This window comes from Gymnogyps californianus, chromosome 1 (genome assembly GCF_018139145.2).
Source record: "Gymnogyps californianus isolate 813 chromosome 1, ASM1813914v2, whole genome shotgun sequence".
NCBI classification, from domain to species: Eukaryota; Metazoa; Chordata; class Aves; order Accipitriformes; family Cathartidae; genus Gymnogyps; species Gymnogyps californianus.
The window spans coordinates 15,556,195-15,577,945 of NC_059471.1; the positions used below are offsets into that span (position 1 = coordinate 15,556,195).

The window sequence follows — 21,751 nt, forward strand, 5'->3', positions numbered from 1 at the left end:
TACATATGCACTCTAACTTGGAAACACAATTTTGTGTTTAGCTGTTAAATGAGATATGACAAATTCCTGATACAGCTGTGTCTGTCATTTCAGATTGCAATGGGCCAAGGCCAAGCTGACCTGGCTATTCAAACTTTAAAAGAATGTGCACGCAATGGAGAATGGCTGTGTTTAAAGAACCTGCACCTTGTTACATCTTGGCTTCCTGTACTGGAAAAGGTGAGGGTAACTAGAGAAGAATGTATTGGAAACTAGACAAAATTAGTATGCAACATTTCTGAGGCATTTGCATGGTGATGTTTAAAATTCCAACAATTTAAAAATAAACCTTGGCAGTTTTCTCAATCATGAATAAGGTGAAATGCTTCAGATCTAAGCAGCTCCTTCCTTTGTGCAAGCGCTTTAATTTTTGTTCAACGTAGAGTATTTCTGCCACAATAAGTGAACAAATGCTCCTGTTAGGAATTCTGGTACTTTATGGGATACTGCCCATGTTTGCTGAACTCTCAATCTATGTATGCTTATTTTTTTATTTTTTTTTTTCAGTTCTAGGACTTTCTTTTTCGTAGTTCTTTTTTGTTAAGTGTAGCTTGTGTCTGAGTGACCAAGAGGTTTTTGCTAATTTGAAATTAAAATGTCTAATGTTTTATAGAAACACACTCTTATGGCATGTAAAATGAATAACTTGCTAACTAAATCAAGGTGACTTTACATGTATATCACTGTGAAATCCACAAAATCCAAAAAAGAAAGGTGGGGAATTTCTATCAACAGTTAGTACAATCTTAATTTTCCAGTTTCTAATTACTGTCCGTAAAGTGTACACCGTGCATATGAGCTTGGAGTCTATCTGCTGTCTAGCGGTGACCATGTGGCATGCATATGCCTTTAACATTCTTATAATCCGTTTTGAAAAAATGGAAAGGCAAAACGAGATGACACTGATGTGCGTCATCTAGTCTGAATATGATAGTGAACAGTAAGGAAGTGTTTGTAAGCCTCTTACTAATTATAAAATTTCAGATCTTGTAAGTATTAAAATATGGATATATATCAGAAGTTTCTTATTCTTTCCACAGGAACATAATCCTGAATGTGTTAAACTTCCTGCTGAGGTTAATATAGACTGAGATTTGCTGATGTTTGACTCAGCACATCCCCTTGCCTGTTTTGCATACCACTAACAAGTGTGAGGCTATGTAATTCATATGTTTGAATATCCTCTTAAGAGAGATCTGCATATTTATAATTTAGTTCCATCCAGGTACATAAATTGAGTTCTCACGATCTCTCCATTTGAGAAGATGAAATATGTCTTCTGGTCAATGTGAACTTTATCAATATGAAGATGATACCTTCACAGCTTACAACTGACTGCCCCTAGTTGTCCTCTAGCCAAACACGATGTATCAGAGGATCCATGCTGCAGATGATTGCACTTGAACCAGCATGTAAATTCCCTTGTTTCTTTTCTTAAATCTCCTGCTTCCATGGCTGTGGGTAATTTTCATGTCTTAGTTTGTCTCCCATAGCATCCTTGTAGACAAGCTGATGAAATACAAACCTGATTGTAGCACAGTGAGGTAGACTGAAAACTGGCCTAACTGCATGGCTCAAAGGGTCGTTGTCAATGGCAAAAAATCCAGCCGGAGGCCAGTCATCAGTAGTGTGCTCCAGGCGTTGATACTGTGGCCAACATTGTTTAACATCTTAATTAATGACATGAATAATGGGACAGAGTGCCTCCTCAGCAAGTACAGATGATACAAAACTGGGAGAAATGATTGATAGAACAGATGGGTGTGCTTTCATTCAGAAGGACCTTGATAGGCTGGAGAAGTAGGCTGAGAAGAACCTTGTGAAGTTCAGCAAAGGGAAATGCCAAGTGCTTCCCGTGGGAAGGAATAACTCCAGGCACCCAGACAGTCTAGGGGCTCACTGGCTGAAAAGCAGCTTGACAGAAAAGACCTGGAAGTCCTGGTGGGTAAGAAGCTGACTATGAGCCAGCAATGTGCCCTTGCGGCAAAGAAGTCCCCTGGCCTCCTGGGCTGCTTTAGGCAGAGCGTTGCCAGCAGGTCAAGGGAGGTGATCCTTCCCTCTGGTCAGCCCTGGTGAGACACATCTGGAGTGCTGTGTCCAGTGCTGGGCTACCCAATACTAGGGAGGCATGGGCATACTGAAACCAGTCCAGTGAAGGGACACAAAGGTGATGAAGGGACTGGAGCATGTGTCATACAAGGAGAGACTGAGAGAACTGGGACTGTTCAGCCTGGGGAAGAGAAGCCTTGGGGGGAATCTTACTATTTAGTGTGTATTGGCTGATGGGAAGGAGTAAAGGAGACAGAGCCAGGCTCTTCTCAGTGGTGTCCCGTGACAGGACAAGAGGCTGTGGGTACAAAGTGAAATACAGGAAATGCCATTTAAACATAAGACAAAATTTTTTTACTGTGAGGTTGGTCAAACACTGGAACAGGTTGCCCAGAGAGGCTGTGGAGTCTCCATCCTTGGAGATATTGAAAACCTGAGTGGACACAGTTCTGGGCAACCTGCTGTAGCTGACTGTGCTTTGAGCATGGGGTTGGACTAGACAGTCCTCAGAGGTTCCTTCCAACCTCAACAATTCTGTGATTCTAGGTACTGGATATAGTTGTCATTTTGCCTAAAGAGCAGAACAATTAATGGGTTGACAGAATTTTCTTCTGTACTAAAACCACTGAAAACAAAATGATTATGATTATGTTTTAGAGATTATCAAAACGAATGGATTGTGAGAAAATCTGTTGAGACTTTTTTGAGCTATGTTTCTTCCAAGACACATACACAAAACTGTTGACGTTGTTCTCAAGTCAATTGTCGAATAACTTTGGTATCTTCAGTGAAAAATATGCCTGTTTCAGATGCACATAAAGCACCAGCAGTATGTTTTTGTATATTCAGTAATTACATATTTTTTGTGAAGCCTTTATATTTGAAATAGCATTTGACAATAGGTATTCTCTTAGAACTGCATTTTCCTATCTTCAGTTTTCTACGAATCATGATACGTGACGTGTGCATACAACAAACACTTGAAGAAAAAGAAATTAATGTAACTGTACAGTTGTTGAAACTCATTGAGATCTGTTATTGATATGCAGCCCACATTCCAAGCCTTCATCTTTTGAGATGTAGCCTTCTGGTGCTTTTTAGTTAAAAGAAGTAAAGAACTGCTATATATTTTTATGCTCTGAATTTAGGATCTCGGGGGGAGGTGCAAATATTTTGACACAGCTAGGATGAACTTTGAACTTCAGCACAGCAAGCATATAGAATGTGTGGAGACAACACATCTTAAACTATAGTCTTTTGAATAACCTCACTTGTAAAAACAACTAAAGAATTTTTAGACAAGCCTGACTTTCTAATTTAGGATATTATAATTTTGTAAATACTGTTCTGTATATTAAAAAAAACCAACTCAAAACCTACTTCAATATATAACATCTCTTCAATAGGAACTGAATACTTTACAGCCTCAACCAAACTTTCGCCTTTGGCTTACAACTGAAGTTCATCCAAAATTTACTCCAATTTTGCTTCAATCAAGTCTGAAAATAACTTATGAAGTAAGATCTGTTTGAAAAGCTTTTATTACATGTTTACAATGAATGAACTTGGATGTATAGTAAACTATATGTTTAGATAGAATAGAGTTTGGATAATGTGGACTATTTACATAACTGGTTTTGTCTTATATTTCAGTTAGATGTAATACAAAAAATGCTATGAATTTACCCTGAAATATTTTTGATGATCATTTGTAATGTATATGTGGAAATCTGCAGAAGCTGTGCTTTAAAAGGAAGGTTTGTAAAATTTCTTTCCAGATATTTTTTTCCAATTGAAAGTCTGAACTGAAAATAAATTTACCTGGGGAAGTATTTGTTCTGCTTTGTGCTCCAGATTCTTTTATGCATTTAATCAATGTTTCTCAAAAGCAAAAACATACACAGGTGCCAGAATGTGGATGAAAAACAAGGAATTCCTCCTTCTTGATTAATGTCCTCATCTGAAGATCACAGAATCACACTTTCTCCTCCTTATTTTTCTTTTTGGCCCCATAGCTTTATATTCACTGGACCCTTTCAACAAAAATGGTCCTCTTCCCATGCAGCAGAACATACAGTTAATGGCCTTTACTAAAAATTGAGAGCTTTGCTTTCAAAATGGCTCAACCTAAGGAAAAACTGGGACCATGCTCCTCCAACTTGTTGGAAAGTGCTCTAATCATTAATGCACTTATGCATTAATGTCCATTATGGAAATCACGGATAGGGGTGCTACTAACTCTTCCATTGGTTATGGAGTGTGGAGATTTTGCCTACAGCTAAACCAAGAAGCTCTGACCTTTTAGAGTCCAATGTTGCTGACTTTCAAGAAGCCAAAATTGTTACACTTTTATATTGGCTGCAGGTATTTTTAAACTTCTGGGGTACCTTCTTGCTTATATTGAGTATATAATATGGTACAGAAACTATAGGACTGTGTAGGATTGTCACATTTCTTTTCATCTAGCTTCTTGAAGTTACTGATCCCACTATCTTTGGAATAATTGGAACTTCACATTGATGCAATGTTCTAAATCCTTTTGTTACCTTTTCATTTGTAGTAAATATTTTGTTACCACAAAAGGGCAATGATAGCCAATGACTTAGCTAATGATATTTGATTTTCATATGGTTGTGGTATGTCCCTTAACTGTTACCAATCAAGATGTAGATATTTAAAAAAAAAATCATGAGTTGACTACAGTTTTTTGCAATTATTTGCCACAAGTGTGCATATACAACATATGCAACTATGGTAATCTTATGGAAACATTAACAACCATTATTTTTCAAAAGAAAGAGAGAACATTCTTATAAATATGAAAATGTGATTTAAATCTCTTTAAAATTTATATTTGCCTTCACACTTGCAAATAATTTGAAAATGGCTGGGTATCTAATCACTTGTTTTTACTTTTAAGCACTGTAATCTTTGTTATTATATATACTTTAACTGCAGTTATTTCTACTGGTTGTGAACATTACCTACCACTAAATCAGAGAACTGGCATTTTATCATACATATATACCATATCTATATGCTATCTAACAGAGGGTGGTGATGGCATAAGGTGAGTTGACTCTGATCACAGAAATGGTAATTGGTAGTTGAGCTTGGAAAATCAGAAGAAATGTTCTTCTTGAAAAAAATGAATTTACTTTTATGCTCACATATTTTGATAGAGTACTATTCTTTCACTAAGTTCTTTTAGTGTAGTTCAGTCCTCCTATCTGTTGGTCTTGGTTACAATTTCCTTCAGTATGTTTAAGTTATTTTCGGTATAAGATCATTTTGTTGTTAGGCTATTTATTACAAGCAGATTTTTTTTCTTGTTAAATTTTGTTTTATTAAGTACTGTTTGTCATTTCATTAAGTTATAAATCATAAGTTAGAATTTAAGAAAATAGTACATAAAAGTATCAGGTTTTCTGTCTAGAACAGTGTTTTTCCTTCTGATTCAGGCACCTCCAGGCCTCAAAAAGAATCTCTTGCGAACCTATGAATCTTGGACACCAGAGCAAATTAATAAAAAGGGAAATTTGTCTCGAGCACATTCTCTCTTTTGTTTAGCATGGTTTCATGCTGTATGCCAAGAAAGAAGAAATTATATTCCCCAGGTAATATTTTTTTTTTGCTACCTTTTTAAAAATTTACCCCATTTATTAGCTTTTATACTTGAAAATATTTTTGATCAGGTATATGTTGGGTGATGTTCAGAGATAAGAAAAACTTGGATACTTCTGATGCTTGCCTTCATTATTGTCTCTGAATTCATTGCAAAATAAGATCTTGGCAACCTAAATTCCCGTCCCTCTGAAAATTGCTACTGCCTGCATGGGGTTATTTTGTGATTTGTGTGCTAACTGATACTGATGCAGGAGTGAGGTCCCATGGAAAAGATTCTGTGAATCCTGTTTGCTTGGGACAGCAAAACATATTTTGGAAACACACACGGTGGAATGGAAGATGTGAGAAAAGAGACACTTTGGTAGGAAGGAGGAGATGACATTGTCTGCTCTGTCTGCACACAAACCCTATTCAAGGAGAAGGAAGAATAAGGGAATTTACTCGTTTCTTCAGAGGATTATAATAGTTTTCAGAGACTGTGATGTGTTTTTTCCTTAGATAAATTTTTATTTAAAGCAAACATTTCTTTCTGGCTGCAGATGCTTAAATTAAACAGAAGAAAACCCCAACGAACAAACTGTTCTATGTCTTGTTTATTTTATTTAGACTAGGGGTGAAATTAACCTGTCATCTGAAAGATTTGGTCTGGCAGAGCCTGGAATGTTTGAGAGGTTTTTGCTAGTTTTGACTTTGTGATTTATAAGGTTGTTTGCCTCTTGCAGTAACAGACTTTGAATATGGTGTTCAAGAAGTAGAATAGGTGAAAATATTTAAAGTACTGATCTGACACGTGAACTCTCATTTGGCTTTGTTCAAATTCATGTTCATTTACCACCAGCTTTCCAAGTGACACAAGATAGGATTACTGCTTTCTCCTTAATTCTACTGTAACTGTGTTTGTCTCGTGCAGACTTATTGATGGTTTTATATTTTGCTTAAGACTACCAGTTTTTAAAATTGCTGGACTGCAGTTAATCCCAGCTAGAAGCTCTTGTATTTTATAATGAATTTCAGGTTGTTTTGGGTCCATGTACAGATCTGTCAAAAAAACCCCATGAACACTGTTGAGAGATTGCAGCATCTTTCCAGTTTATGACCTTCAGGGTGACAGGCTGATAGTTTGATTGTGATCTGTGGAGCAGCTGCAGTCTTGACCTGAGACTGTATCCATCTCACTGGATATGTGCATGTTATCTGACACATTTGCACGTTTCTCATCATGAGTCATATGCATCTGTTCCTATGATATGATCCGTATGCAAAGGTACAGCCATAGGAAGATACAGCAACAGGAGATACCTTTGAGATCTGGATTTCCTAAATTCTATATCATATATCAATATTTATTTATACTTATCCATTTACATTGAAAGTTTTTTGTGAGAATTACATACACATTACACATTAATGCTATATAAAGAATAATGCCACCAAGAACAGAAAGGAGGTAAAAACTGAGAATGATTAAAACATGCATATGACGGTCAGCATTTTTGCTGTAATAGTAGCAGTAATTGCTTTTCTCATTATAATTTTTTCAATCAGTAGAGAAGTGGCATGAATTAAGGAGTAGGATGATGAAAGTATAATGTAGACTGTTTGAAGAATCAGACCTATTTATGAAAATCCAAAGGAAACTGAAATGCAAAAAAACCCCCAGAAATAAAATCATAATTCAGTAGTCACAGATGTCAGCAAGTTTTAGTTGAAGTAAATACTGTTAGGAAATAAAATAATCTCAAGTTTACATTCCTCATACTAGATGGATTCTAGCTTGTATAAGTATGTAAAATTAAATGCACTGATAGAGCTGATTTTTTTTACTAGCTCCACTGAATGTTTCCAAAGATGCACTTTAGAGGACATAGGTTGTCTCTTTTTTCATTCAGTATTAAGTATTATACAGTATTCAGTAACCATATTATATTTGTATTTTACTTCATGATCATCATTGTGTGACTAATTAAATTCTTTGGATTTCTTTTAATGGTAGGGTTGGACCAAATTTTATGAATTTTCTTTATCTGATCTCCGTGCTGGTTTTGACATTATTGATAGACTCTTTGAGGGTAAGTCACTTCTTAAGGAAAGATTTCTCACCTCTGTAGCATAACCCTTCTGAATGTCTCTCATTTAAATTTTTTAGAATATTAAAAACTTTCACAGTAATTTTTATAAATTGGTTACGTTGCATGATTGTTTTGTTTGGAGTTTCGAGTGGGGCCATTCTGTTTAAAGGCTGCTTTGAAGGTACTTAAATTTTGCATTTGAATCTGCATTGGAATATTTTCACAAATACAAACACATGACCAGGTAGTTAGGTAACTACTTCAGTGTGGGAAGTAGTCTGACCCTGAATCAGCTGTGCTTAGGCTTATTAGGCTGTTCTGGATGTAGATCCAGACTCTCAGGATATGTCTGTATTAGTAAACTGGTAAGGGCTGGACACAGGCTCAAAACTATTCCATGATCAGGTTTATTTTTTCCCCATATTTGGGTTATGCAGACTGGCATTCTTGTAGGTAGTGACAAGGCATGGTTTGTCAGATAGCAGAGCCTGGAGACTCTTTCCAATAGGCAGCAGGTAGGAGGTTACCTTATTTGAGGGCAAAAGACAGTTTAGCTGTATGGATGTAAGCCACCTTGTGCCATGTGACCTTGAGTTCAAACAAGACCTGTCCTGTTTTACCATTAGTAGAGATGTTGCATGAAGAGCTTTATCTTTCTACAACACTCAGATAAGAGTGGAGATGCTGCAAGGCTCATCACCAGTAAGCAAAGCTAGAAACACAGAGTGAATCATAATTCCATTTTTGGGAGGTTGGGTAAATCAATGATTTCTTTGTGCCAAGAACTATTCTGCTCAGCTTCTTGAGTCCAGAGGAATAAATAGGAAATACAGGAGTCCCTGGAAGATGAAGTCTTCTGTCTCCGCTCCTTCCCAGTGTGAGCTCCCCCATATATTGAATAAATGAATTGAATATGAATTGAATATGAATGAATTCTTCATATTGAAACTCACTGTTAGATAGAGCCCACTTCATTGTTCTTTTAAGTAGCGTAGTAATTTCTTAATATTAGTTAATATGAAAAAGGTATTTTTTTTAAAGTCTTTGCATTTTATATAATTTCAAAGTAAAGTTAGGAGCTGATATTTAGAGATAATTTATGATCATTGACTTAAATGAGATTTATGGATGATTAGTACTTCTGGAATTGGACCTTAGTTACACAGACTTGAAACATACAGTGATGTAAAGAGGTTGAATCATTAACTATCAATGATAATTATTAATCTAATCATTAACTGTTGCGGTGAAGATAACTGTTCTTATGAAGGAATGATTGAAACATTCCTTTGAATTGTTTTGAATTCCATTGAATGTTGGAAACAACAGTTATGACCAATAAACACCCCTTAAAGTAATTGCTGCTTCCTTTTTTCAAGGGACTTTAAGAAGTACCTTTCTGATCAAGCTTTTACTTGCACATGAAAGTTATAGGGTATAAGTAGATCATTGTCCCATGTAGCTATTTTGGACAACTGTGATAGAAGGGAGGGAAAATAAGTTATTTTGAACTTGTGGGATATAGCTAAGCCCAAGTAATCTAAGTGCCACATCAATCTGGCCAGTAACGTGCTCAGTTTTATGTGCTATGTTGTGTGATTTATAATGATTTGCAAAGTACCTATCCTGGAAGACTTTGTGTTTGAAAGATGACATTTCCAGTAATGTTATCTATTTTGAGCATGATCTGGGTTTGGTTCAATCAATCAGTTTATTTTATAAGATCAGATGGTACTATGATACAAAACAGTGTATAAAATTTTGAACAAGAGAAATTATTTTTATTTATGACAAAGGAGCACATAATTAAAATTTTAATAGCATCATTTCTGAAATGCATATAACCAACTGGTTTATCTACAATAAAAAGCACTTCAAGACTTAAGTAATATTTCTAATAACTCATTTTGAACACAGTAAGTGTTCGTTTTATCAATGACAAATATTTACAAACTCATTGAAGTTTCAGCAACTTTTATTATTTGGTTATATAGAAGAAAAACAATTAGAAATTAATTATTTGATGTGTTTGTATTTTTTTATTTCACTGAAGAACTGCAATAACAAGAAGAAATGCTTATAATGCAATGCTATCCATTGATACAAAACTAATATTAATTAATTTATAGGTTCCAAAGATTTTCAGTGGGAATTTGTGCATGGCTTGTTTGAAAATGCAATTTATGGAGGCCGTGTAGATAATTACTTCGATATGAGGGTTCTTCGGTCCTACTTGGAGCAGCTTTTCAATTCACGAGTCATTGGCAGTTTAAATGCTAGAGGCAAGAAGATGACTAGTTTCCCATATTCGATCTCTTTACCGAATTCCTGCAGTATTTTGGTAGGTATACATCTTCTATCACCTAATATAGAAACTAAAATAAGTTATTTTCAAGAATTATTCTTGGAAATAATTCCATAAAGAAAACCAGAGTTACAATCCAAAGGATACCTCAATTTATTTAAGATTTCTTTTGTGTGGAGCACTAATTCTTAAGTTGTCAGAACTATTCTGCTAGTCTGTTTGGTCAGTCTCCTTTTTTATGATATCTGATTGGACTGTGGTGCAGAGCAGCATAGCTATGAAAAACTGCGTAAAAGAAATTGGGTAAAGAAAGATATCATTAGATTTTTATATCACTTAGTATATTAACATAATAGCACTTTTGTACAGACTGCTAAACATTTTTATAACTTCTGGATGACATAGGAAAATCTAAATGTATCTCCTTATTTACAAAATATATCAACATTCTGACATAATCTGCTAACATGCCGTGGAGGGTGTATGACATTTTATCTGGAGATAAATATGGATTCTGATTCTCTTTTAGTATTCCTTTAGTGTAAACAAGAGGAAATTCAACAGAGGCTAAAGAACTAATCTCTCCCTATCCTTTCACATACTATTGTTGTTGTTACTATTATTAAGATTCATTTGCATTTTAATGTAGGACTCCATACTAGACCTCTAATATGAGTTGATGTAAATGGAATTATGCAAGTTAAAATAAATTGCTATCGTTTGGCATTCTCTACCTGGATTCTGACTGTTTAGGTTTGGAGTTTGTTTATTTTTTTACTTTAAATATGACAGTTATTTTCTATAGATGTGCTGAGTTAATATAAAGAGGGAAGGAATAAACAAACCAGGCTGGTCTCTATTCTTGTAGGTAATATGGTCAAATAGATGAACCTTTCTTGCCTGCACTGCATTTAACTTTTCTCAATTTCTTATATGAATATTTATGTGAGAGTTTATACTTTCATGTCTTAATATTTTTCTGCAAGTAGTTTTGATTAGTAGAACACTAATAATAAAGCTAAGTTTGATTACTGAAGTTAATTGAAATAATATCTCTTACTAAATAGTGTTCCCTCAGTGTTTGGTGTAGAGGTCTGCTACTGTTGTTATCTCTGAAGTGAGATTCCATGTCAAAGTAAATTGTGCATACCTAGGATATGCCCCTGCAAGCAAAGGACAAAATGCACATGATATAACACAATAGGGTGCAGCCAGACTTTCAAATAGTAAATATTTTTACCTTTAAAGCCACAATAAAAGACATCCAGCACCATTAGTTTACCTTAGTCTACAAGGCCTCTTTCTGTTTTGTACAAGAGCAGCATCACTAGTGACTATTACAGTATAACCACTGTTGATGCTATTCTGCATCTCCAATGATCATGCAAACCTATTTTTACCTAAATGATTTCACTTTCTTTGATAATATCTTCATAGACTTAAATAGAAGTGAGTGCTCTTCATTTTGTAAATATGTATTATACTCTATTATTCAAATTCCAAATGCCGTAATCTTTTTTCTTTTTTATATTGTCATTAATCTTACTTTTAAGTTTTCAACAGAATTATTGCAACTACTTTTCAGAGACAGTCTTAGCATATTTTTCTTTTCAGTTGATAGCATTACTGTAACCAGAATTGCTTTTTGCTCTTTTAGAGTGGAAACACTATATAAAAGATAGTTTTTTATGAATAAAATTAAGACATTTATAAATAAGATTACCAAGATATGTCGTGTGTTATATACTTATTTTAATCTTTGTGTTATGCAGTGCACTTAATGAAATACTTCTGAGCATACACTGTTAATTTCATGAGCTGAACAAAAAGTTCCCTCCGTTATGTTTATTCTTTTCTTCTAATGCAGGATTATCGTAATATTATTGAAAGCCTTCCTGAGGATGATAAACCTGACTTTTTTGGCCTGCCTGCTAATATTGCTCGCTCTTCACAACGTATGATCAGTTCCCAGGTAAAGTTACATTTTTCATGGACCTCTGAATCTTTTCTGAGTACAGTATAAGCTAGAGAACCAACCACCTGTTCATAAACATGAATTTCCATAAGAAAGTCAGAGTAAAAGGAGGGATTTTTGGAATATGTTGACTTTTATCTGTAGAATTATTTGAATAGAATTAAAATTATCTTTCATTACAAAGATATTCATTTAGGACTTAAACAAAGAATTATTGAGAAAGTTTACAATAATATAATTCAGTTCATGTTGAAGAGTATCCCCATATGTAAGTAGTTTCACTAGTTCTATGTATACTGTTAATCTAACTTCCGTCAATGGGATCGTTCTTACAGCTGCTGTTCACTGCAAGTTAAGGTTTTAGTTTTGGTCAACAAATTCTAATACAATAGTTTGACGGGTAGAATATGGGTCATAAAAAAACATTTTATGCTTTTTCTGAAAAAGAAATTCTGAAGAATTCTCCCAGTAGTCAGAATTCTATCTTTACTATTAGAAATGTGAAATATTGAAAAAAAAAGTTGTTCTCACTGGAGAATAGCGTATAACTACTTAGGCATGTCATAATGAAATTCTCAACATAACGAAAAGTAAGTCCCAGGGGTTTTGTAGGTCTTAGTTTAAAAAATCTCTAGTTTTAAATATTTCCATTATTGCTTTAGCTGTAAGATATGGCAGACGGCTATATCATAGTCAAAATTCTCCACTATCATTTAATTGCAATCTAGTCCAGATTTGAATATAGGTTTTGTGAGAATGCAGTTATCTTAGTGGTGGAATAATAGGCAATGATCAAAGATTTTTCACCTATTTGTTTTAGAGTTCTATGTAGAAGCCTCAGCTTGAGTGAGTGACCTGGATCACCCATTATGCTGGGTACTATTAATGGCCCAGCTGGGGCAGCTATTCTTCTCACCCTTTGTGGAGCCAGAAAATACTGAGTGTCTCTCTTGTTCTCCTCATAACTTCTATTTTGTCAGTCTAAGAAGGGAAAAGATCAAGTGATTTGAACTCTGGATGTCTTCATCATCAATACATTGTTTGGTTTGTTGGACAAAGCTTTTCATTGCTAGTATTTTATCACTTCCCTTAGGTGTCAATTCAGTTGCCAAAAAATTGGTGTCTTTTATCATCTGGAGATGCCGTAGTGTATTTAAGACATCTACTAGGAGCTGCCAAATATGACACAGGACCCAAGTGAATGTATTTTCTTGTTGGGCCAGCAACTGGAAGTCAGGGGCAAAATGGCACTAGAAGCCAGTGTTTAAGCAACTGATTCCCACTGCTTGTGTACCCTGATCCAGTAGAGCATGGATCTGGATGTCCTGTGTCATATCTGCCTGTCCGTAACATTTTCTTGGATAACATGCAGAGTCTCAAATGGCATTATGTGTAACAACTGAATTGAGCCACTAACGCCTAGAGTCTAGGGAGGAGTTCAACTAAGAAGTGGCTGTACCTCAGCCTGTGTTGAAATTCGGTAATGCTCATAGGCAGGTGAAAGTCCACCTTTTGTTTGCTCAGGTTTGCTGGACATTCTAATACCTTTTAGCTCAAATATGGAGCAAGTTTAGGACTTTGAGGCAAAGCTTAAATTCTTTATTCTATATTTTTTTCATTGCTTTTTAGTTAAGTCTGGATGAGAGCACACAATTACTGTATAAGCGCAGTTAAACAGTACAAATCTTTAGTGATTACATAGTTTATTTTACTGGTAAATTAATTGCATCAGATAACATGAAAGTTGATTGAATTCAGAATCTTCTATCAGAGCTGTGAAGTGAACTGGTCTGTATATCAAGGCTCTCTTTAATGTTCTGCACAACCGTAGCATGCTGTCTTATATAAGGACAAGTTATAGGGGAAAAAAAAAAAGATTAAATCATAGAATCATAGAATACCAGGTTGGAAGGGACCTCAAGGATCATCTGGTCCAACCTTTCTTGGCAAAATCAATTGGAAGTTCCCTATAATTGAAATTCGCTATAATATCAAGACTTAGAATTACATTTTTTAAAAAAGTATCTAATTGTTTGCTCACACTCACCTAAAAAGGGCTCCATGTAGAAATTTCTTATTGGTATAAGACCTTTGATCTGTTAAAAAAAAAAAAAAAAATTGCCTTTGAGTATTGCATTTGTTGAATATCAAATATAGTACTGCTAAATTTGTTTAAATATATCTGTTCATTTAAATCCATAGCTGTATTGTCAAATTATTTGTTTTATTATTAGCACATGAAACCATAAAACTATATAAAGACAAATCAGTAGGATGAGGGTGCATAGGGTAATACACTGGGCTCAAGAACTCCTCTATTACAAAGCCAAAAAAAGCACCAAGACTCAATGTAGCTCTGCTTGGTTTTGTCTTAAAATCTTTTACATAAACATCAACTTTAAACGCTTTTGTTTCTGTCAGATACACTGTAGACTGCTGATTATTTTATTTATTTCAGCTATGCTTACATAACTTCTTAGAGGCTGCAGTTGTTAAAAATGCTAGTATTTGAAAATAAGTCCTTAGTTAACCTCCGCGAAATCAAAATAGAGTCAGAGTTCCTGTGTGAAGGGAAATAGGTAATGAACGCATTTACATGCAGACTTGCACTCTATTGAACTGGTCTGTCATAGCATTGATTATAATCTATAAACTATGGATTATCATCTTGAAAGTATGAGACTGTTGTAGTTACAATTCTGTGAGATGCTGCTTTGTCATATGAGAGATTTCCTCATCCTTTCAGTAATAGTTTGTGGTACTGCTTTAAGTCTTAGGCACTTTAAGCAACAGAAATGGGAGATTTTTCTTAAATTGTGTTTCTGCCTAACTATTAATCCTACTCCCATTCCATTTCTCACAGTTAGGCAGCTGTCTTAGACCCATAGGTGATCCCATGATTCACAATCTGAAATTAAATGATTGCCTTCTAACAGGAGTGTTTCTCATAAATCCATTACCAAGCTAAAGCAGAGAAAAGCTGAATGAATAAGGTAGTGAGAAATAAATTGCTACCAGCTCAGTCACCAAGTCACTAGCACCAGAAAGGTGAAATTTAATACAGTGTCCACTACTTCACTGATTCTGTGCTAAGTATGTGGTATATTCTCTTATAAATTATGTGTACTTTCCCATATAATTTCTCATCTACTAGCCATTATCATCTCAGCCTATATTTTTACTAACATCTTCTTCCTTATGCAGAGATGCACAGAATTGTATCGTCTACGCCACTGAACTCAGGATTAGGGGAAGTAGTTTTTTTATGAAACATACATACTTTGAAGTTACTTGTTTAAACCAACTGACAGCAATTTCAACTTTAGTCATATGTTTAGGCTCAGAGATTTAAAATAATCATTCAGATATACATTGATTTTAAGTAAACTGTAATTAACAATCTTTTATCAGTTCAGAATCTTTTAAAATACATATTAAAGCAGGTAACACTATGATCTATTCTATTAACCATGAAGTTAAACTAATGTAATTCTATTACAAGAAATCTGGTATCATTTTATGACATTGTTTCACTACACAAGATGGAATACTTAATTAATAGAAATGTAGATTTTATATAGACTTTCTATTAATATTATTTATTTTTCATGTATAGGGATGATGGTTTGTATTGCTACAGCAACACGCTTTGCTGTAGCAGAAATTTGCTGCAGCACAGTGCAGCATTTTGCAGTCATGCAGAGATCTCTTCTGTAACCTACTGCATTGCTAATGTTTGGGTAAACCTAAAACAGCACTAAAAAGAAATGGATTTTTTTCAGTAGCCTCGCAAATATTTTTATATTCACAGCTTTTCTTTTTTCCAGCGGAGAACTTCAATTCTAATAGCTCGTCCTGTCTATTTTACACCAGGTAGAGATTTTCTGTACAGCTGCAACTCAAGTTTCCTCATGCTCAGCAAGAGTCCTCACCACTCAGTTACAGTCATGCTCCTTTCTTCTGATCTGATAAACACTGTATTTTTGCCTGCATATTGGCCTGTATTCAGGTGGTTTAATCTCACAGTCTAATCCTATAACCAATGATTAGAGCAGTCAGAATATATGGAGGTTTGCTTTAGGTTTCCTGTGGATGAGAAGGGTATGTAATTTAGATCTCTCTCCAGTCACCTTCTTGCTAAGTGGGCTTTTGGCTCTGGTGTACTTGTGTCTTATTCTTGGGACCATATTTCTGTTCTTTTATGAATTCCTATGAAATAATTTCATCCTTTATTATAATTTTTAATAGAACCATATATAAAGTGTCTTAGAATAACATTTATCATGTGTGATAAATAGAATTTTTACAGACTGAAACAGACAGGCCTGCGTATGTATTTTTACACCTTGGAAAAGCAGTAAAAGCTATCTTGTTCTGTGCAGGATTTAGCATACCTGCAACTAATATGACTTATTGCCAGTAACCACCCTAGGAAGATGAAATGAAAATGCAGAGCCGTTGTTTTGTCTCCCTCCTTTCTTTGCACAGCAGACTTAGTCATTACAGGTACTCCTTAGAGAGTGCAACATGTAAAGCCTTCTGTTGGTGTTGTGTGATCCCATCAAATCCTGTCAAATGGCTATGCCTGCAAATGACTACAGCCTGTAACTAGTAGCTATGTCGACTGGTTAATCTAAACATTCTCCAATTATATGGTAAAGCATTTTCTGAAAAAAGCCATTCAGTAACTGGCAAGTTATCCAAAGCTCTTCAAATATGACTGCCAATGATAATCAATGTGGCTAGCATTTAGTTTGCTTAATGCCAATTTCTGTATGAAATACTGTGTATAATAATTTTAATAATATCTTGCATCAGGAATTCAGCATTCTTTTACAAGTACAGATTCATAATACTTCACAGAGACTATTGTATGAGACAGGTAAGTCTCAGTAAGGTTGAAGAATAGGTTGTTTTCGATATTTTCATGGACCAATGAGTAGACTTTCTCACACATATCGTGCAAGGATAAAGGATAGTTACAGTCTCTCTGTGTACTGGTACAGTATCTTGATTCTTCTGTGTCCACCATCCCAGTAATGGCAAGTGGAAGGCAAGCCTGTGGACTTGTAGTTCACTTTTTAGGACCTCTTGGGGATGATTGTGCATGCATAATTGAAACTTACATTTTAAAGTTCGTAGAGGACTCTCTCATGTGAGTGGCACGCCATGCTGGAGCAGGGGAAGAAAGTGAGGAGAAAGGAGCGGCAGAGACAACACGTAATGAACTGACTGCAACCCCCATTCTCCATACCCTTGAGCAGCTCGGGGGGAGGAGGTAGAGAAGTTGGGAATGAAGTTGAGCCCGGGAAGAAAGGAGGGATGGGGGGAAGGTGTTTTAAGATTTGTTTCTATTTCTCATTATCCTACTCTGATTTGATTGGTAGTAAATTAAATTAATTTCCCCAAGTCGAGTCTGTTTTGCCCGTGATGGTAATTGCTGAGTGATCTCTCCCTGTCCTTATCTTGACCCACAAGCCTTTTGTTATATTTTCTGCCCCCCTGTCCTGCTGAGGAGGGGAACAATAGAGCGGCTTGGTGGGCACCTGGCAGCCAGCCAAGGTCAACCCAGCACATCTTCAAAGTGCTTAAGGGCATCACAAATGTAAAATAATCCTTTGAGCTTCGGATTATTGAAGAGTCCACAGACAGTAGCTTCTTACCAACGTTTCAATGAAATACTATAAAATTATTTAACTGCAGATTTTATATACCAATTAAAAATGTTGAGCTGTGAATACTTGTAACTTCAAATAAGTGGGTTCCAATTCACTTCAACTGAAGTTGCTAGGAGTATTTCTCCTCCTGTATTTTGTCCTTTGTAATTTTATTTGCTTTTTAACCAGGCCAGTGATACTCTGCAGTTCTGATGGTTCAGATTTTGCAACAAAATTACTTGCTTTAAGAACCTGTTTCAGACAAATTTTATAGTCTCAAATATAATCCAAATCTGACTAGTATTTTCTGTGGCAGGGTAGAGGATATAAGATAATTTCATTTTCCCAGATGCCTTTCTCTCAAACCCAGCTGCATGTTTTGTCTCAAAGTGAGTGATGGGAATCACTCTCACTTCTCCCAGTTAGCAACTCCATTATTTTTATTATCTGAAAGTAATGGCAGAAGGATGGTTCCTTGACATACTCCTTTTTCGTTTAATTCTAGATATTTATCTCAGCTCATTTGATAATAATTGATTCTGCTTTTCTGTCCCATCTAACTAATCTCAAAATGTCATCATGGAATCCATCTGGTATTCATGAAGGCATCATAAAGAGTCGAACAATTCCTGTAACTTTAATGTGCTTCTTCGTATTGTTAACAAGAGAACTGACTTGCTATTTGACATATTTAAAGGAATGCCTTTCCCATCTCTAGGTGCTTTCTTCTGACCTTCTGCGTCTCCATTTCTCTTTGGACTTTGGTCATCACTGCCTGACAAACCTAGTTTAAAGCTCTCCTTTCTAGTAGCAAGCCTGTTGGCAGATACTCTTGTTACACTTTGTCATATGGATTCTGTCTGCCCCTAGCTGTCAATCTCAAACAAGGTGTCACAGCCATAAGAGCCAAAGTCACGTCTGCAACATCCCAGCTCTGCAACCAAGTATTGTGACCTGGTTGCATGGTCACGTGCATCCATTCCTGTCCCATTCCCTTCGCTAGCAGAATCGGGGAGAACACCACTTGGGCCCCCATGTCCATGGTCACCTGCCACTTCCTCTGAATGGCACTGGTTCTGATCCATGAGTCGGGCTCAGGCAGCCCACATGCCTCCCCGATAGAACTTTTTCCTCCTCGCCTCTTTCTACTCATTCTGCAATTGCACATCTGCAGGTGGAGAAGGAGCCTTTTCCTTCTTGCTGGAAGTCACAAACTTCCCCTTTTATTTACCAGTATGGACATATTCTTTTGGGTAGTCCTTACAGGACGGCAGATAAACTAATGTAACAGAAAAAATATTTTCTATACTAAGGATGATATTTGTCTAACAAATATCAAATATTTTTCTCAGTTAGGTGCCTAATCTGATGGTTATCTAGGCTTCCTGTATGTTACCGTTCATCTCCAAAGAATAACACGTTCCTACCTGCCATAGAGTGAATTACATAGACCTGTGAAATCCTGTTTCCTTCACTAATATTATCTTCAGTTAGTATTTTAGTATTTCTTAAGTATTTCCTGTGTTAATACCAAATATTTCATTTAGATGTTATTCTTTAATATATTTCCCACAATTCAAAGTGTATCTTTGAAATACACAGAAAGGTTCTGTCAGATTTGTAGTTCAACTCTTAGAGGATATTTTGTTTAAATCCTACTAGAAAAGACTTGTGATGTATTTATTGATTCAAGCCACTTCAAATTCCCCTGATCAATATTGGAATAATTTCATGTGAGTTTGTTTTTCTTTTAAATGCCTAGGTACTGTGATAGAAAAATATGATAAGCCCGATTCAAAGCCAATTGAAGTTAAAAAAAAAGACAACCTAGTGTAATTCATCTCATCTAACTTGAATCATATGACTATTAGCCACCTTATTTTAACGAGTTATCCATTTTTTTGTTACTAAAGGAAGACAAGCAGCTGCAGGGAATAATTTGTGCCATTCTTAGGCATCTAAAATAAAGAGGTGAATCACCTTTTGGAAGTACCTATTTCTTTCCATTGAACTTTGGATCAAACTCTGTAATAATGTCAACAGCATTTCTAAAAATTGTATAATGAACATTTTAATGACCACTGAAGAGATGAAAGAAAACTGCCATAACTACCAGGTTGTTGGTTATGCAGAAATGGGAGGGTCTCTCTTCTACTGGAAGCTGGACTATTTGCAAAATTAAATACTCATTAGGACAGGAACTGAAACATAGTTGTTTCTCCCATTTCTGCATTGAGTGTTGTAACAATCCAAATATAGTTATCGCACTTCCATTGCATATATAAGTATTCAATTTAAAATTGAATTGTTCAGGAGGAAGAAGTGAAAATTCAAGCATCTTAAAGCATGCAGGTTATAGTGCTTGTCTCAAAGATGTTGATAGTTTTCTTAGAAATGCTAAGAAATGAAAAAGGGATTTTATTAATTAGTAAACAGATTTTTTTGTTTGCTTTGTTTTCCAGGGCAGTGAAAGACCAACACATTTCAGATTTCATTTGTTTGTTATCAGTTTTATTTTATTCAACTGCTAAAGCAAGTGAATGGTTCCCACAACTAGTTGTGCATCCTTAGGCAAGGCCATTATTCACACTAATGGAAGAGAGTGTGCTTGTGAGACTGACCTGTTACTTGCCCACAGACAGGAACTTTTCAAGAGTGCAGTTTAAGATTAAGACAAATTTAAAAAAACAACTTAAGTTACAAATGTAAATAACATCTTAAGTTAAAATTAATGCATGAGAAACGGAAGGAAAGCCATGCACACTAATATAAGGTGGCATGAAAGGATTGGAATAACCAAGTTTTGTTAGATCACATAATTATAGAAATGCTGGTTAGAAGGGACCTCTGGAGTTTATGTAGTCCAGCTTCCTTCTCTAAGTGGAACTGTTGCCAACACTGTGTATGGCTTTGTCTGTGTGCACTGTGTGCCATCATCCAAGTTGTTCAAGGAGAAATTGAATGGTGAGGGCCCCAGTGTCAAACCCTGGTTTCCTTCTCTTCTCACTAGCTGCCAGCCAGATGTCCAGCCCTTAATCACTACCATTTGACTCCAGCAATACAGCCAGTTTTCCACCCAGCCCATTCTTTGAGATCATGCTTCAAGTCCATACTTCCTCAGCTTCCAAAATAGGAATGCAATCGGAGATGATACCAGAAGCTTTATTAGCAATATCCCCTGCTCTTCCCTCATTCACAATCATTTCATCACAGAAAGCAATCAGGTTGGTCAGGCATTGTTTGTGCTTGATAAAGCCATGTTGGCTGTTTCCGATTGCCTTCTTTTTCCCTCTAGTGTTTGGAAGTGGAATCCATGTTGATGTGCTCCATGATCTCTCCAGGGACAGAGATTAGGTGGAATAGTCTGTCATTCCATGAATCCTCCATCCATTTCTTAAGGCAGGCATAATGTTACCCTTACCAGCAGTAAGGATTTTCTCTGATTGCCATGATTTTTCATATGCAGTACAGAGCAGTGTTGCGATCACATTGGCCAGCAGCCATGGGTGAATCTCATCTGTATTTCACTGATTTGAGCAGAATCATAAAATCATTTAGGTTGGAAAAGACCCTTAAGGTCATCGAGTCCAACTGTAAACCTAACCCTGCCAACTCCACCACTAAACCATGGCCCTAAGCACCACATCTACATGTCTTTTAAATACCTCCAGGGATGGTGACTCCACCACTTCCCTGGGCAGCCTCTTCCAATGCTTGACAACCCTTTCAGTGAAGAAATATTTCCTAATACCCAATCCAAACTTCCCCTGGCGCGACTTGAGGCCATTTCCTCTTGTCCTATCACTTGTGACCTGGGAAGAGACCAATACCCACCTCACTACAACCTCCTTTCAGGTACTTGTAGAGAGCAATAAGGTCTCCCCTGAGCCTGCTTTTCTCCAGGCTAAACAATCCCAGTTCCCTCAGCCGCTCCTCATAAGACTTGTGCTCTAGACCCTTCACCAGCTTTGTTGCCCTTCTTTGGACACACTCTGGCACCTCAATGTCTTTCTTGTAGTGAGGGGCCCAA

The 21,751-nt window shown here is 36.0% G+C and overlaps 1 protein-coding gene across 1 annotated transcript in view; it reads left to right on the forward strand.

Moving 5' to 3' along the window:
• The window catches only part of DYNC2H1 (dynein cytoplasmic 2 heavy chain 1), a 191,520-nt gene that overhangs the window by 106,983 nt on the left and 62,786 nt on the right, over positions 1-21,751 (forward strand). Inside the window, exons 77-82 of the mRNA XM_050915780.1 lie at positions 94-219; positions 3,495-3,605; positions 5,550-5,705; positions 7,709-7,784; positions 9,914-10,125; positions 11,957-12,061. Of these exons, the coding sequence (XP_050771737.1) occupies positions 94-219; positions 3,495-3,605; positions 5,550-5,705; positions 7,709-7,784; positions 9,914-10,125; positions 11,957-12,061 (786 nt within the window). The remainder of the gene's footprint in view (positions 1-93; positions 220-3,494; positions 3,606-5,549; positions 5,706-7,708; positions 7,785-9,913; positions 10,126-11,956; positions 12,062-21,751) is intronic.